The following is a 17,099-nucleotide window of genomic DNA, read 5'->3' on the forward strand; positions in this document are numbered from 1 at the left end:
CTCAGAAGGGAACTGAATTTGATACTTTGGTGGATCCCTAGTCTTTCCACAGGGTCCTTACACAATCCCACCCAAACTTATCCTGTAACCCTGTAATTCTAGATTCCTCTCATAAAGCAAACATATTTTGAGGTTGGCTGCACAAGTATTCAGTTTCCTTGGAGACCTGCCCTGTCTATATAATTCATTGGCTTTGCTTGTCAAGTAAGGAATTTCTCAAGAACTAAGTGGCTGATCCTCTTTCTCCAAAGAGCAGGATGCATCAGGAAATCCACCTCTCCATGGCCATGAATTACCCTTTTGGACCAAGAGAGCAATGTTCATCTGCCTCTTTCGTGTCTTTCCACAGGAAATATCTCAGCACCCTGATTGTTGCCATCTCTTAGTCTCGATTTATTTATTCTCAGGCTGCCTACAAACAGTACAATAACTGGACGCCTCAGCCTCAAGACAGCCCTTTCCAGGTAGTGGGATGAGAGACTACTCCTGTATGGGTGTACCCCAGGGGTGAGGAATCTGCGGCCTAGAGAGCACATGTGGCCCTCTAGGTCCTCAAGTGTGGCCCTTTGACTGAATCCAAACTTCATAGAACAAATCCCCTTAATAAAAGGATTTGTTCTGTAAAACTTGGACTCCATCAAAAGTCTGCATCAAAGGACCTAGAAGGCCACGTATTGCTTCGAGGGTGTAGGTTCCCCGCTCCTGGTGTATCCCTTTTAGAATACAGGGCTGCTATGCTGCACATCGCTCTGACTCCTGAACAGCACGAGGTAAAGGAGAGAATTATAACAATAAGAAGAATATTGAGCCTCCAGAGGGAGAGTGAAGAGTAGGAAACACATCTTATACTTGCTCACTATACTCTTATACTATACACTGTACACTTATACTCACTCTTAGTTCTGGAACCAGTTTCAGACTTGGGGGTAGCCTGGGCCCAAAATGTGGGGTCACATTCTGTGACTTTTTTCATCCTCATGCTAGATCCTGGGGGAAAATAACTTAAAGTTTAGGTTTGGCTCTTATGTACAATCTCCCGCACAAAAAAAAAAAAAGGCAAACAGAAAGGCAGTCAGTATACCATATGAGTGTGTATGGTATTATACACACACACACACACACACACGTATATATAAAATAGTACAGCTACTTATTTCCTTTATTGAATTGGCATTTCACCTTTACTTTGGATCTGTGCAATCCAAACAATTACCTCTCAGTCTTTTTTTTTTTTTGCAAACCCCCCTAGGTTGCTTTCATTTTCTTGAGTCTTGTCCAATACACACTGTAGCAGTTGCTGGAGCTTTTCCCAAAGTGAAGCCAACGCTAGCTGAGGACTGAAAGCTAGAAGGTGGAGCCATTCCCTTCAAGATCCTTGAGAAGGACCCCACCCACTGACCCAGTGGCCAATCACCTTGATCCAGGCATCTCTTGCCAAGACCACCAGACCACGGATCCAATAAGGGTATTGTTTGCTAATCTCACAGTGATCCAGTCCTTCATCAGTGAGCTAGCAAACGTGGCTTCTTGGAAGCACCCAACGCAACTCAATGAATGCGCCAGGGGATAAATTCCAATTCAGCACTGAAGTAGTGAACTATGAACTCATGGTTCCGTTGACACTTGCTCCTTTAAGTGCTTCTCTGAGCTCAGGTTGGAGCTCTCAGCCAAAAGACATACTGGTTGTAGGCATCTACAGCCCCTCCACCCGCACAGACATCAAAGCACAGGTCAAGGGTAAGTGTGGTTCTCAACCAAACATCAGAAGGTCGGCAAACTCTGTGCTTTTCCTGGCCTAGAATATCCCATTTCCCGATTCGGCGACTTTGCACTGGGATTCCCCCAAGCCTGTAACACAGTGCCCCCCTCACTTCCATCTGTCAGCTCCTGTAGATGCTGCTCAAATTCCACCTTCAGCGGGAAGGCTTTTTTCGCTCCTATTTCAACTTCCCTACCCAAGTGACTTCTCTCTGAGATTACCTTCCATCTACTCTGCATATATCTTATAGGTACAATTATTTACATGTAGTTTGCTCCACTAAGATGTTTTTTAGGACAGGGAAAATGTTTTTATCCTCCTTTATAACCCAGCCTTCAGCCTAGTGTCTGACATATACCAAGCTTTTAATAAATGCTTGTCCTGGACTGAGCCAAAGCTACCGTCGCTGGCTCCAGAATTTCCTCCACCACTGCCGCTCAAGCCTCCCGATGCTGTTTTTTCCTCTGGCTGCCCAACAATAACCATAGCAGCCACTGGCCCTGCGCGCTGGCCTCAACAAGTCCTGGTGGAGCTCCAGATGGATGGCATCGATTGGAATGGAAACGGAAAAAACGGGGTTCTGGGGCACGAGCCGTCCTCGTCCTCCATCCACAACAGAGACATGGAGAAGATTCTCCTGGACACCCGGCATGTGACAGCCCTTCCCCACAAGAAGACAGTCAGATAATGTTTAATGTGGACACGCACACCAGAAGGGAGCATAGCTCTCATTCTGAAGAATTTGCAGAAGGAGAAACAGAAGTTTTGCAGAAAAGTATGGACTGGGTATCAGACTGGTCGGTCGGCCTGAGAATATGCCCCCAACCCCAGGAATTCCACTTCCGGCACCCTAAACTTTCCGTTTCTTTAAGTATGAGGAAAAGTGGCGCCATGAAGAAAGGCGGCATTTTCTTTGCTGAATTTCTTAAAGAGTTCAGTCCATAACTCGTGTTTTGGCTTTGGGACTAGGGATCTATACTGGAAAATGACTGAGTTACCTGTCTGCTAGCATCTACTGAGGGAGAGGAGAGCCCTGGATGGGCGCGTGCCTGTAAAGTGCTATCCCTGTCACGCTAGTGTATTTGAACTTGAGACCATTCTAAGCATGCCCCAGTCCTCGACCTTGCTTTTACATACTTAAGTTCCAGTTCCTCTTGGGATTCAGCATTTTATTCGAACTCTTGGGAGGAATTTTCATGACCTCATTCCCTCTTTGGTCTGTAAGACCCTCAGAATTTCCTCACAGAGTTTACCATTGTCTAGAAATTGGCAAAGTCTTCCTTTCAATGCAGATGCCACCAGCAAGTGATTTTTCCCCACAGCCCTGTTTGTTGCCTCCTTTTCAATCTCACCTAATTTATGGCTGCAGCATCCCACAGAAATATTGGACCATCACTCTTTTTAAAAAAGAGCAGGTTAGCAAGTATCCTATCAAATCTTGATTTGTCAAGACAGAGATAAACTCTCATAAGCTCACAATTTATAGTTACAACAAAAACAAGAAAAAGAAACACAAAAAAAGTAGTCTGTGGCAATAAAAAATGTATTTAAAACCAGCTTTGAGGCCATTTTCTCTCCAAGACTCCTGGTGTAGACTGGCCTGTTGGAAATTTGCAGGAGGCTGGATGCACAAAAAACAAAACAAAACAAAAAAAAAAGATGGAGACTAAGGAGGGTAAGGCCTAAAGTACCAAGACTAGTGTGTTATCAGAATGTTGGCTTTTCCGTGATGCAGAACCTTACTTCTGCCAGATGGGGTCTCAGGCTGGGATGAGTGAAGAAAGATGGCATTTGGGACTCTGGAGTTTTTCCTGCTATGTATGAAGTTATTTTCATTTTTCATCTCTTTCCTTAGAGGATTGTTTTCCCTGACCCCCCCCAAAAAAAATGAAGCTCTTGAATGAGTTCTAGTGTTTGGCACATTTACAGGCTTCTTGTTATTGGAAATTTCATTTCTTCTTGAGCCCTTTAAAGAAACCCTTGAGCCTCCAGAGCTATTCCAAGCACTTGGGGCTGTTCTGTGGAATGGTCCTGGGGTTGGGGAGCAGTTGACGAAGTCCGGTAATGATGTCCTTTTTGGTGCTCTTCCATAGCCTCCATTGTTACTGTTTACTGTACAATCTTCCCCAGACAATGCCAGGGACCTTCAAGCAGGATCCTCCCAAGGCATCCTGCTCTAGGTTATACTGAACTCTTCATTTGGGCAACACAGCCTGTCCTTCAGTGACACTTTCTTCAAAATGTAAAGCTTTAGTACCAAATTGTTAAGGATTTGCAGTGTCCTCAAGTAGATTTTATCAGGTTTCAGAATATGTAGTATGACTCTGAAGGATACTATTATGTATTTGATATATACATAATTACTGTTTACAATACAGATTTTAATTTTGACTATTTAGAGAACCACTGTTACTTTGAAAAATATTGATTTGCTCATTTAATTAGTGCATTAGGATGATGTGAGTAAAACACTATGACAACCAGTTTGGCCATTTTGCAGAAACTGTTCCATTAAACTTTTTGCTGCATCACATTTTATAAAGTGGATGTGTTATGGCAGAAATGAACAGACAGTCAAAATGTAGAATTTAATTCTTAACTGACTTGTTTGTATTAGTAAAACTGGCCTTAACAAATAACTCCTTGATTATACTTAAATTTGTTTTCTCCTACCATTTTAGAAAACATTGTAAGGTATAAACCAGGGCCCACAGAAAAACAACAATGAATTCTTTTTAGGTGTCTTTTTTGTTTCTCTTCTCCATCTGAATTCTGAATGTGGTAACACTTGATTTGCCTTCTATAACCTATTTATTTCAAGTATATATCTTGGATTTCCTCTGGAGATGATTGAGAAGTCTGGTATGGATGTTCACTGAGATGGCATTGTTTGCCATGAATGCATGGTTTAAAAAGTATAAATGGAAAATAATAGTTTACTCATTAAGACTAATTAACAGCACCTTGTTTTGTAATAAAATTGGCACAGTTCTGGGTACAGGGAGGAGATTTCTGTTTGAAATTGGGCACATCTTCTTAAGAGAAATAAATGCATCACTCCTTTACAAGTTAAATAGTTGGTTTTTCTCTGCAATGTGTTTAAAACTTGAATATCTTTACAGCTTTTTTGACTATTGAAAATAAATCCATCTCTATCCTATTATTTCTCAGTAGCTATGAAATCAACTGTTTTTAGAATCTTATTGAAATTTTTATTTCAATGGGTAAAGCTTGGTATCATAAGATGATACAAAGCAGTATTTATTGACAACCCTGCTAGAGGTTTGGGGTGGAAGTCTTAGTCTCCTAAACTTTGAATGAACAAAAACAGGTAAATATGTCATCTGAAAAGGATTTCAGCTATTAACAGTTGAAATTTTGTAAAAGCAAATGTTGTTTTAAAAGCTTTATACCTGTTTACAATTTTGGAAATAAGTGCAGGCTTCCTTTTTGTTCTGTTTCAGGAATTAAGTGAGCCAAAGTGATTCTGAATTCTTCATCGATTTAGTTCTTAGCACTTTGTAACATTATATGCAATTTACAATATGTATGGAAGCTGTAGTGATAAATATTTTGTGCCATTAAAACTCTCACAAAACTGCAAAAAAAATGCTAGTTCACGAATTTGCTTCCTAACACATTAAAGTAAAATATAAAGTAATACATTGCGTAATATATAAATCTATAATGTATTTGGGTATACGTGTGTGTGTGTGTATATATTTATTTATTTATGTGTATATACACACACAGAGCCAGAGACAGAGAACATACTTAGTTTTTAAACTGATGGGGGGGAGAGAATCAGATAATTTTTGAGATCTCTATCTTAAATAAAGTGGGAAAGAGCAATGAGATGTCAATCTTCCTCCTTCACCTGACTCACTGCTGTATACCATGCCTGTGTCTGAGGCTATTGCTACTTCTTCCATTCCCTGTGGGTACTGGCCCCACAGCTGCATATTTTATGTCTTTTGCCAAAATCGGTTACAACAGAGATTAATTAGTAATGTTGGAACTTGGGTTCCCCAAGGTTCTTTTAGTTTGTGAAATCAGTTGGTCTCCATGCTGCTGCAGCACATTGGACAGATGAAACAAATATCCTGTGTTATTAGTGTGCAGTTTGGAGAGAAACCTGTCTCCCTGCTCAGACATTTAAGATCAAGAGATCCAAAGAAAGGCAGTACCTCAGAGGCCATTCTCTTTCCAATGTCTCTGTCTTTCAGCAACATAGAGCACATCAAAATATATTCTGCATTTAAAGCAGGCCAGGATCTCTGATGCAGCATCATTTTAGAATTGATGATAAGAAAGAAAGGACTGGTATATTCCAGAATATGGGAACCTAGGAGAACTCCACTCTGTCTGTTAGGGTGAGGTCATGGGTTTGTGAGATAATGTGGCTGGAAGTAGATATATGCTTTTCCATTAATTCATGGATGCTCAGTTTGAGGCATTCCAGAGATTTTTGAGCAAAAACTATTCACTGAAACCTGAAGGACGGGCAGGAAAGTAAGTAATATAATGGCTTGTCACATCACTACTCCCCTCTCTTCTTCTTCTTCTTTTCTTTTTTTTTCAAGCTGCAGGGATAGACTAGATGTGGCTGATTCCCTATACAGGAATACAGAAATCAGACCTATTGAAAGAAAGAAAGGAAGAAAGGAAGGCAGGAAGGAAGGAAGAAAAGTGGGAAGGAAGGAATGAAGAAAATCTATCAATTACAATATATGTTTCAGACAGAAAATGAATACTCATTTCTGAGATGCTACTTTTATTCTGTATCACATGACCCTTGACATGTACTCTTTGGTGAGAGTTCTTTCATAGGACAAGCTTCATACCTGCATGGATTACATACTAGTCTTTGCAATCTGAGAGGTGCATGAGAGGGTCCCACCAAAAGCTACCTCCCCATTCGCATGCTGCACATTTCCTAAAATTTCAAAATTGGAGATATTTTCATTGAATGAACAAGCTTCCTCATTTAATAAATAGCATGCCTGAGAGGATTAATACATTAAGTAATTTATTAATTGCACAAAAGAATGAATTAGCCAAATGATACTTTCTAGTAAATATCTAGCTTGGAACAGAGATCAGAGATGATGAGGGAAGGGAGGAAGGAGGGGAAGGTAACTTTGAAAGTGAGGCATTCACTATCCAGCAAGAGAAAAAAAAACAGAGTAGGGTCCATAGTGGGCAGTGTGAGGTCACTAGGCTCCTGGAGATGGGGCTTACAGAAAGAGGGGGTAGGCAGGTTCAGAGATAAGCCTCTTAGAGGCTGCAGCTTTGGCAAAGGTGGTCACTATGTGATCTTCCTTTGAAGCCCTAGTGATGGGGAGATATTTCATCTTTCATCTAATCATGCCTCTAGTCAGCCTAGGTCGGAGCACATTGCTTGTGAGGGAGCCTTTAACATTGGATCATATTTTATGTGACATGAGCACTTACCCCGAGGTGACCCAAACATTTTAGGTACCAGAGTGAACCTCCATTTCTTCAAGCTCAGGGGAAAAGCCCTCAGAGTTCTTGGTGGATAATATATTGTAACAGCCAAGTAAATCCTATCCCTATAAATAATTGGAATCTCCTAAGGAAGTCTATTCCAATGCAGAATGAAAAAAAAATTGCCTGAAGTGGGGATGGAAAACATTTGTTTAGTTACGGAACATCATTTATCAGTGATGATTGAAAAACAATTGTGGGGCACACAGTAGATAGAGCACTGGCCCTGGAGTCAAAAGGACCTGAGTTGAAATCCAGCCTGAGACATTTACTAACTATGTGACCTTGGGCAAGTCACTTTACCTTGGTTGCCTAAAAAAGAAAAGAAAAGAAAAGAAAAGGAAAAAATTGTGACTAGATCCTATGCCAAACGGAGGGAAATTTTCTGTCCTCTGCCCCTATATCACGTGTACAGATAAACTAAATAGAGGCAACATCAAGAAAAAGACAAAACCATCAGTGAAAGGTCATTCCTAACTATCTCTGCAGCCAATTGCAATTTCAACAGTAATAAGACAAAAGAACCCATTCTGCCTGAGAACAGGGTAGATAACAAAATTATCAGAGAGAGTGACCCAAACCACAAGAATCAGGGTACGCTTCTAGAATTCCCTTTAATGTAATACCACACAGGCTATTCCCCAAATCCAAGGAAGAAAAAAAAGAACTCTGTGCTTAGCACAAAAAGTCTATTTTATAAATCCAACAAGTACTATGAATGTTCCAGAATGAAACCTCATGTTTGTATCTGAGATAATTATTCATGATAATATAGACATTAACTTCTGCCCTTTGATGGAAGTAGGGTCAGGCTTTGAGCTTCATAAATAGGTGAGTTACCTGTGTGATCTCAGTGATACAGGGAGCTTTCTCTTTTACCACGTGCTACACATTTCTTGAATTTCCTCTATTATAGTTATTTCCTTTGAATGAAAGTTTCTTTGCTGAAAAGGAAAGCAAACTCTGAGAGAGGTGACACATGAAGGTACAATTTTCAGGCCTGGAGAGTCTAACTTACTGAGAGGAAGGGCATAATGTTGGAGGCAGAAGGAAGGGTAATGCTTGGCAGAGAAGAAAGAATTGTTTAAGGCAGCACAGAGGGCCCTAGGAGTCAAAGGAGGGAATTTGTCAGGAAGACAAAGTCAGAGACAAGTTTCTACTGGGCCACAATTCTGGCTCCAGAAGTCAATCTATGTGGAATCTATAAAACCTAAGCAAAGGAGGAATTGCTTCTCCAATAATCATATGTCCCAGAATCCAAGAGCATTGTTCCAGTCTTTGTTGGTGTCTACAACACTGGATTCTGCACAGTGTGAACTGGTCATTCTGGAATACAGAATCCTCACTTCTCAAGACCCAGAAGAAATCCCCTTAGTGTTCTTTGTAGGGAATATTTTACAGCAACCAAGCAAAATCCATTTCCACAACTAATTGGGTTCTCTTAAGGAAGCCTAATACAGGGGAGCATGGAGGAAAATAGAATGAAGATGGGAAATATTTGTATGGCTTCTGAATAGAATTAACTTGTGATTACTTAGAAACAACTGGGACCAGATCCTGATAAAAAGTAAGCTGGATTGCCTGTCCTTTGACCTTAGAATCACAGGGACAGAGTGAGCAGACAGAGAAGTCATCTACAAAGATGCAAAGTATCATTGGCGAAAGGTGATGCTGGACAATGGTTATTTCTGATTACAATGTTCCACTGAGATGGAGCAAATGACCTGTTGTTGTCTGAAATGAAGCTAGAATATACAATGATCACAACAAGGATCCTGAAATACAGGGGAAACCCTATTAGGAACCTCATTATAACACAAAAGCTGCTAACTGTAAGTAGGATTAGAGAGAATTCTAGTTTTCCCTCTCCAATATCCAGAGCCTTTGTGGAAATAAACCCACCTCAACCTTCCTGCCCAACAGAACTAAAGATACACAGATATATGCTTCCTCTATGACTAGTCATGTCTCTGAACAGGGCCTCCATCATTGTACATAGAAACTGGTTAACATAGTTACCTTAAAAAATAGGAAAAGGGACAGCAGGGGAGTAATGTCAATTAACCCATATTCTCTACTCAGATCAATCTTCTGCAGAAACAAAGTAAATAACAGTCTTCACGGTAGAGTTATATATTCATTACTTCCATTTTCAAAAACTCTAATGCCACTTCTAAATAATAATAATAATATATTACCATCTAAAACCTATACTATTCTTTAGAAGGGGCTATTATCAGCTATTTATTACTTAGTGTGGATTCCTTTATTAGATTTTCTGTTACTTCATTGCAGAAAGAAGTAATTAAATAGGGAGTCCAGTGCTGGGATGTAGTGGAGGTGCTAGGTAGAGGGAAAAGGGAAAAAGCATTAGGAGACAGGCAAGTTTTTGTAATTGGAATTTTTCTTAAGCTCAATCTTCCCATCTGTTCTTTGAAAGGTCTCACAGATAAAAAGAACAGAGCACATCCAGGAAGTACAAAAGAGAGCAGCTGATGTGCTAAGACAATAGAGTTGCTGTTTAGTCATGTCCAACTCTTTAGGACTCAATTGACCATACTGTCAATGGGATTCTCTTATAAAAGAAACTGGAATGATTTGCCATTTCCTTCCCTAGTGGATCCTTTTGTCAAGAAAGCAGAGGTTAAATGACTTGTCCAGGGTCACCCACCTAGGAAGAGGCTGAGGTTGGATTTGAACTCAATTCTTTCTGACTCCAGGCCCAGCCCTCTATCCACTGAGCCATCAACTGCTTCTAAGGTAAGAGAGAATCATGTAGAAAAGTTGGTTCACAATCAAAGTAGCATGGCAATTGGACAAGAAGCCAAAAAAAAAAAGTGTTAGGGCTGAGAATTTATGGTTGTGGGTGGAAATGAAATAGCCTTACAGTGGTCCAGGGAGAGTAATTTTCTTTTACCCAAAGTAAGTTGGAGAAAAGATGTCAAGGAAACCACTTGAATGTTTGTGGAGGTCTTATAATTCTAATTGGGTGCAGAGAGATGCCTTCTCCCAGAGACTAATTTAAAATGAATGACTTTAGGGCAAATGGACCTGTGCCCTTGGATGTCCTCATCTGGGAAGGGGGTGGGGGGAGCAGGTGTGGGGACCTCCTCCCTAGGAGATTGTGCTTCCTCCCTGCACAGTTACTGTTCCCCCATATCACCTAGACCTCCTCCAGCAACATCTTGTGCAACTGCGCCCCCCTCCTTCCTGGGTGCTATTATCGTTGTCCATCTCTCTTAAGTGTTTGTCCCTCCCCTACCCTGGAATGACCTAATTCCCAAAGCAGTTAATGATTTAATTTTCTATAGGGAGACATTTCCCTCCTTTCACACAAGCACTTGTGGTAAGACTATCCTCGGCTACACCACCACCCTTTTCAATAAGAAATTTGCTTCAGATACCATAATGGTTCTACTTCCTATTATGGATATAGAGCACTGATTTCCTCTGAGTGTGCCTGCTAGTCTGGGACTGCAAGGCAGTGTCTTGGTAAAGTATTTTTTGAGAGGACATGCAGTCAGAAAGAATAGAATGGAACTAGGAGATCAGTGCTTCTAGATCTCAGATATGGCAGCAATGAGCATGGATGCAGGATAGTACATGGCAGGCTCAGTCAGGTGGAGATGGCTTCAGCTAGAGACTCTTAATGGGCTTCAGCTCCTTTACCTACATGTCCCTAAAGGATATTGAGATGAGGAGAAAATATTTGTTGGGACTGGTGGACACTGATACTTTCCACTAAGACTTCAAACTAAACATCTATTGTTGCTCCAAGTCCCAACCCTGATTTCTCTTTCCATCACCTCCCCACCCCCAACAATCTCAGCTTTGCCTTGGTTATAATAGATAAACCCTGGAAAAATAAGATGTCTGTGATTTTAGGTTTAGGGCACTGTCTCCTTAAGAAAAGATAAAGCCTGCTCAAGGAGAAGTCACAAGGACCTAGAGCAATGCAAAGGATGTGTGTTCTGGTTGTATAGAAGTCTGGTTTTATGATAGAGAAAAGATCCCAGAGGTGGTTGAAGGTGAAAAGAAGAAACTGGGCTTTTAGAACAGGTAAACAAATGCACAGAAGTTCCCAAGGAACCAGTTAGTTAAGTTCAAAGAGTGAACAGTATGCAAATATATAATACTAAGAACCATTTCTTCTTTTAAACCAACAGTTCACAAGATAAAAATTGAAAACTATCAATAACCATTAAAATGCTATAAAACATTAAATAAAAAAATTCAAATGAAAACACTCATTAAAATGCCGAGATATTACCTCACTCTTCTCACATATTGGCACAGGTCAAAAATAGATGAGATTATACAATTTGAAAGGCATCTGGAAAAATTAGCATGCTAATGTACAATTGCTAGAAGTAATGATGGGTCAAAATGATCCATAAAACAATTTGAAATTTTCTGTGAAATGTGATGAAATGTCTCAAACTCTGTGCTGGTAATCTTACCAATGAGTATATGTTTAAGAATGTCAAAGACAGAAAGAGGCACCACATACATTGCAAGAGATTGTGGTTCTTTCTGTAGTTGAAACAAAGTGAGTGTCTAGCAGTTGGGGAATGGCTGAAAACTTAGGTATGTGAATAGAAGTGTATTTGACATATACTTTCATAGATGGTCACTGTGTCGGTCTTAACTTTTTTTTTTTCTAGATCAGAAAGGGAGTCAGGGAAGGAGGCTATGTAGAAATGAGTATGTGGGGAACAAAAGGAATCAGCATAATCTTTTTAGATAACAAAAAGTAAAGTTGATTTGGAAGGAATGGGGTAGAGACAAGGAACTGGGGGAAAAAGACAAAAATATATTTGGGATGAAAGTCTTTACAACAATGTCATACCTAGTAGCTGATACACAGCTAAAAGCTATTGAGGATAACATAATATTGGCAAGATTTTTTTAAGGCAGTGAAAGAAAAAGATCCCAAGAGTGATTTCTAAGTATGCATATCCAAATTGTGCTGCTAACTTATTTTATCCTAGCTCTTCTCAGCTTAAATGTCTGTCTCTCTGTCTTTGTCTATCTGTCTGTTTGTCTCTCTCTCTCTTTCTGTCTCTTTCTCTTACAGATCCATTGAAAGACAGAGATCAGAAATGAGAAACTATACAGGGATAACATTATTTATTCTCAGGGGATTGACGGATAACCCACAGCTGAAAGTTCTACTTTTTATCTTTCTGTTTCTAACCTATATGTTGAGTGTAACTGGGAACTTGACCATCATCACCCTCACTTTGGTGGATCCCCACCTTAAAACTCCCATGTATTTTTTCCTTAGAAATTATTCCTTCCTAGAATTGTCATTCACAACTGTCTGTATTCCCAGATTCTTGTACAACATGTCAATTGGTGACTATACTGTGTCCTATAATGCATGTTTCACTCAATTATTTTTTGGTATCCTCCTTGGGGCCTCAGAATTTTTCCTTTTGGCTGCCATGTCTTATGACTGCTATGTAGCCATGTGCAAACCCCTGCATTACGCAACCATCATAAATAACAGAATTTGTAACCAGCTCCTCCTGGGTTGTTGGCTATCCGGGTTGATGATCATTCTTCCACCACTTGGCATGGGTCTTGAGCTAGAATTCTGCGACTCCAATATTATTGACCATTTTGTCTGTGATGCATCACCATTGCTGGAGATCACATGCTCTGATACACAGCTCCTAGAAAGAATGATTTTAGTCTCTGCTGTTTTGACACTCATCATCACCTTAATGTTAGTGGTTCTATCTTATGCCTATATTGCCAGGACTATTCTGAGATTCCCCTCTGCCCAGCAAAGGAAAAAAGCCTTTTCCACTTGTTCCTCTCACATGATTGTTATCTCCATGACTTATGGAACCTGTATCTTCGTCTATATCAAACCTTCTGCAAAAGAAGGGGTGGCTTTGAATAAGGTGGTGACAGTACTTGCAACCTCAGTGGCACCAGTAATGAACCCCTTTATTTACACCTTGAGGAATAAACAAGTGATACAAGCTTTAAAGACACATTCAAAAGGATTGCATTGATTTCAAGGCTGTAAGAGGCAGCTTATAGTCCTACTAAACTCCTTATATGATATAAACATGCTGCAGATACCTTAACTAGGAAGATCTAAAACAGAAAAAGAAAATGATAGCCTAATTTCCCTAATGAATGTCACTGCAAAAATTCTGAACAAAATGCTAGCAAGATGATTACAGCAATATATCACAAAGATTATACAATATAACCAGGTGGAATTTATAACAGGGCTTTATAACAGGAATGCAGGGCTTGTTCAATATTAGGAAAATTATTAACATGACTGACTATATCAATAATAAAACCAACAGAAGTAATATGATTATCTCAATGGATGCAAAAAAAAAGTTTATGATAAAATATAGTACCTTTTCCTATTTAAAGAAAATAGAGAACATAGGAATAAAGGCAATGTTTCTTAAAACAATAAGCATTATCTGTCTGAAAACATCAGCAAGCATTATGTGTAATGGGGATAAGGTAGAAGCCTTCCCAATAAGATCAGTGGTAAAGCAAGGATGAACATCATCACGATTACTAAATATATTTGTAAAAATGTTAGCTCTAGCAATAAGAAGAAAAAATAAATTGACTGAATTAGAATAAGCAATGAGAAAACAAAGTTATCACTCTTTGCAGATGATATGATGATATACTTATAGATCCCTAGAGAATCAACCAAAAAAAAATTCTTCAAATAAGTAACAACTTTAGCGAAGTTGTGGTATATAATATAAACCCACATAAACCATCAGCATTTCTAAATTTAATAAACAAAGCCCAACTGCAAGACATAAAAAGAGCTATTCCATTTAAAATAACTGTGAACAATATATAATACTTTGGAATCTACCTGCCAGCACAAACCTAGGAACAATATGAACACAACTGAAAACATTTTTTCACACAAAGTCAGATTTAAATAAGTGGGGAAAAAAATATTAATTGTTCCTGGATTTTCCAAGCCAATATATTAAAAATGAAAATTCTGTCTAAACTAATTTACTTATTCAATGCCATGTCAATCTAACTATCAAAATATTGTTTGATAGAGCTAGAAAAAAAATAACAAAATTCATCTGGAAGAATGAAAGTTTGAAAATATCATGGGAATTGATGCAAAAAAGTACAAAAGAATGTGGCTTATCAATATCAGATATAGTGTGGTGGATCAATGGAAAAGATTAAGTGCACAAGTAGGCAATGATCATAGTAGCCTAGTGCTTGAAAAACCCAAAGACCCCAGCATTTGGGATAAGAGCTCACTATTTGACAAAAACTTCTGGGAAAACTGGAAAACAGTTTTCTGGAAAACTGGCAAATAGCAGAAACTAGGTACAGACCAACATCTCACACCACATACCAAGATAAGGTCAAAATGGGTGCATGATTTAGACACAAAGGGTGACTCCATAAGCAAATTAGAATAGCAAAGAATATTCTAACTGTCAGATTCATGGGGAAGGGAAGAATTTATGACCAAACAAAAGACAGAGAACATTATGAAATACAAAATAGATAATTTTGATTATATTAAATGAAAAAAAGCTTTTGTACATTCAAAGCCAATGCAGCCAAAATTAAAAGGAAAGCAGACATCTGGGAAAACCTCTTTATAGAAAGTGTCTCTGATAAAAGCCTCATTTCTCAGATATATGTGTGTGTATATATATATATATGTATATATATATATATATGTTGTGTGTGTATGTATATATATGTATATATATGTATATATGTATATATGTATATATGTATATATATGTATATATATATGTATATATGTATGTATACATGTATATATGTATATATGTATGTATTTATATACACATAAGTACATACACATGCACACATATACATATGCATGTATGTATATGCATATACATATTTATGTATGTATGCAGAACTGAATAAAATTTATATGAATACAAGCCATTCCCCAATTGATAAATGGTCAAAGGATATGAACAGGCAATTTTCAGACAAAAAAATCAAAGCTATCTATAGTCATATAAAGAAATGCCCCAAATCACTTTTGTTTAGAGAAATGCAAATTAACATAACTGCGAGGTACCATCTCACACCTATCTAATTGACTAATATGACAAAAAATGAAAATGATAAATGTTAGAGAGGATGTGGGAAAATTTGGGACACTAAACCATTGCTAGTGGAGTTGTGAACTAATCAAACCATTCTGGAGAGCAATGTTGAATGATGCCCAGAGGGCAACCAAACTTTACACACCCTTTGATCCACTAGGTCTGCACCTCAAAGAGATCATGAAAAGGGAAAAGGACCATTTCCAAAAATATTTCTAGCAGCCCTTTTCATGATGGTAAAATATTGGAAATTGAGGGGATGCACAACAATTGGGGAATGGCTGAACAAGCTGTGATATATGAATGTGATGGAATTTTATTGTGCAATAAGAAATGACGAACAGATGGATTTCAGAAAAACCTGGAAAGATTTGTACAAACTGAGGCAGAGCCAGAACATTGTACATAGTATCAGCAACACTGTGCGATGATCAACCATGAATGACTCAGCTCTTCTCAGCAACACAATGATCCATAGCAAGTACAAGGAAATGAAGAAAAAAGCTATCCACATCCAGATAAAGAACTGATGGACTCTAAATGCAGATCAAGCTATATTATTTTCACTTACTTTATTCTTTTTTTGTGTTTTTTTTCTTTTAATCTATTTCTTTTTCCACAACTGTGACTAATATGGAAATATGCTTTACATGACAGCACATGTATAACCTATATCAAGTTGTTTACCATTTTTAGAAGAGAAGAAGGGAGGTACTGAGGGAGAAAAACTTGAAACTCAAAATCTAAAAAATTCTAGAAATGAATGCTAAAAATTATCTTGACATGCAATTGGGGAAAAAATAAAATGCTATTTTAAAAAGAAGCAATTGGCAACCAAGAATAAAATTAATAGAATACAACTGGAATAGCTTTGAACTCTTTGCTCTGGGTCCTATGACTATTTTATTTTCCTAGTAATGCCACCTTACCCACTAACCAAAATCTCTCAGCTCCTTATCTCTATTATCTAGAAATCTTCACTGATTGAGGTGTTACCCTCCTCATTCCTCTCTCTAAAGATTTCACTTGCTTTCAAACACCTCATTCACCACTTCATTTCTTTTTCTTTTTTCTTTTTCTTTTTTTTGGCTAGGCAATGGGGTTAAGTGACTTGCCCAGGGTCACACTCACCACTTCATTTCTATGAAATCCATGGAAGATTGTTTTAGAACCAAATATGTATAACACACTTATTATCAGAGAATTCCACAGCCCCTTACTTAATAGTAAATATTCATTTATTAAGTTCCTATTACATCCCAGGCACTGTGCCCCTTACTTAATAGTAAATATTCATTTATTAAGTTCCTATTACATCCCAGGCACTGTGCTAAGCACAAAGATACAGGCATGAAAAAGGAAAGATAAGCTTTTCCTCACAAAAAGTTAAAATCTAATTAGGAAGACAACATACAAAAGAAAGCTGAAAAGTGGAAGAGTGAGGAAAGGTTCCCTGCATGAAGGCATGGTGGAGAAGTCAGTCAGAGAAATCCCAAAGAAGTTCAGTCAGGTGAGAAATGAGGGAATGTTTGAGCTCAGCTCTGTCCTTAAATGGAGGTTTGGAGTTCCTAAATTCACCATCCAATCAATCAGAGGCAGAGAATAGTGATAAGGTAGACTAGCAAGACTGATGGAATGATGATGAAGTCTTTCCAATAATAAGCTTCCTGGGTCAGGTGGAGATATCCATCAGAGAATACTCAAAGTAG

The 17,099-nt window shown here is 38.5% G+C and overlaps 1 protein-coding gene and 1 pseudogene across 1 annotated transcript; both read left to right on the top strand.

Annotated features, from left to right (window-relative positions):
* Positions 1–734: 734 nt before the first annotated feature.
* On the top strand, positions 735–2,778 carry LOC110203013 (BCL2/adenovirus E1B 19 kDa protein-interacting protein 3-like pseudogene; annotated as a pseudogene).
* Positions 2,779–12,369: 9,591 nt separating this feature from the next.
* Positions 12,370–17,099, top strand: LOC110203030 (olfactory receptor 6C2-like). The gene is made up of 2 exons (XM_020979461.1): positions 12,370–13,251; positions 17,067–17,099. Exons 1-2 carry the CDS (start codon positions 12,370–12,372, stop codon positions 17,097–17,099), a joined length of 915 nt encoding a protein of 304 aa, XP_020835120.1.

The sequence above is a fragment of the Phascolarctos cinereus genome, unplaced genomic scaffold, assembly GCF_003287225.1.
Source record: "Phascolarctos cinereus isolate Bilbo 61053 unplaced genomic scaffold, phaCin_HiC Scaffold_1;HRSCAF=81, whole genome shotgun sequence".
NCBI lineage: Eukaryota > Metazoa > Chordata > Mammalia > Diprotodontia > Phascolarctidae > Phascolarctos > Phascolarctos cinereus.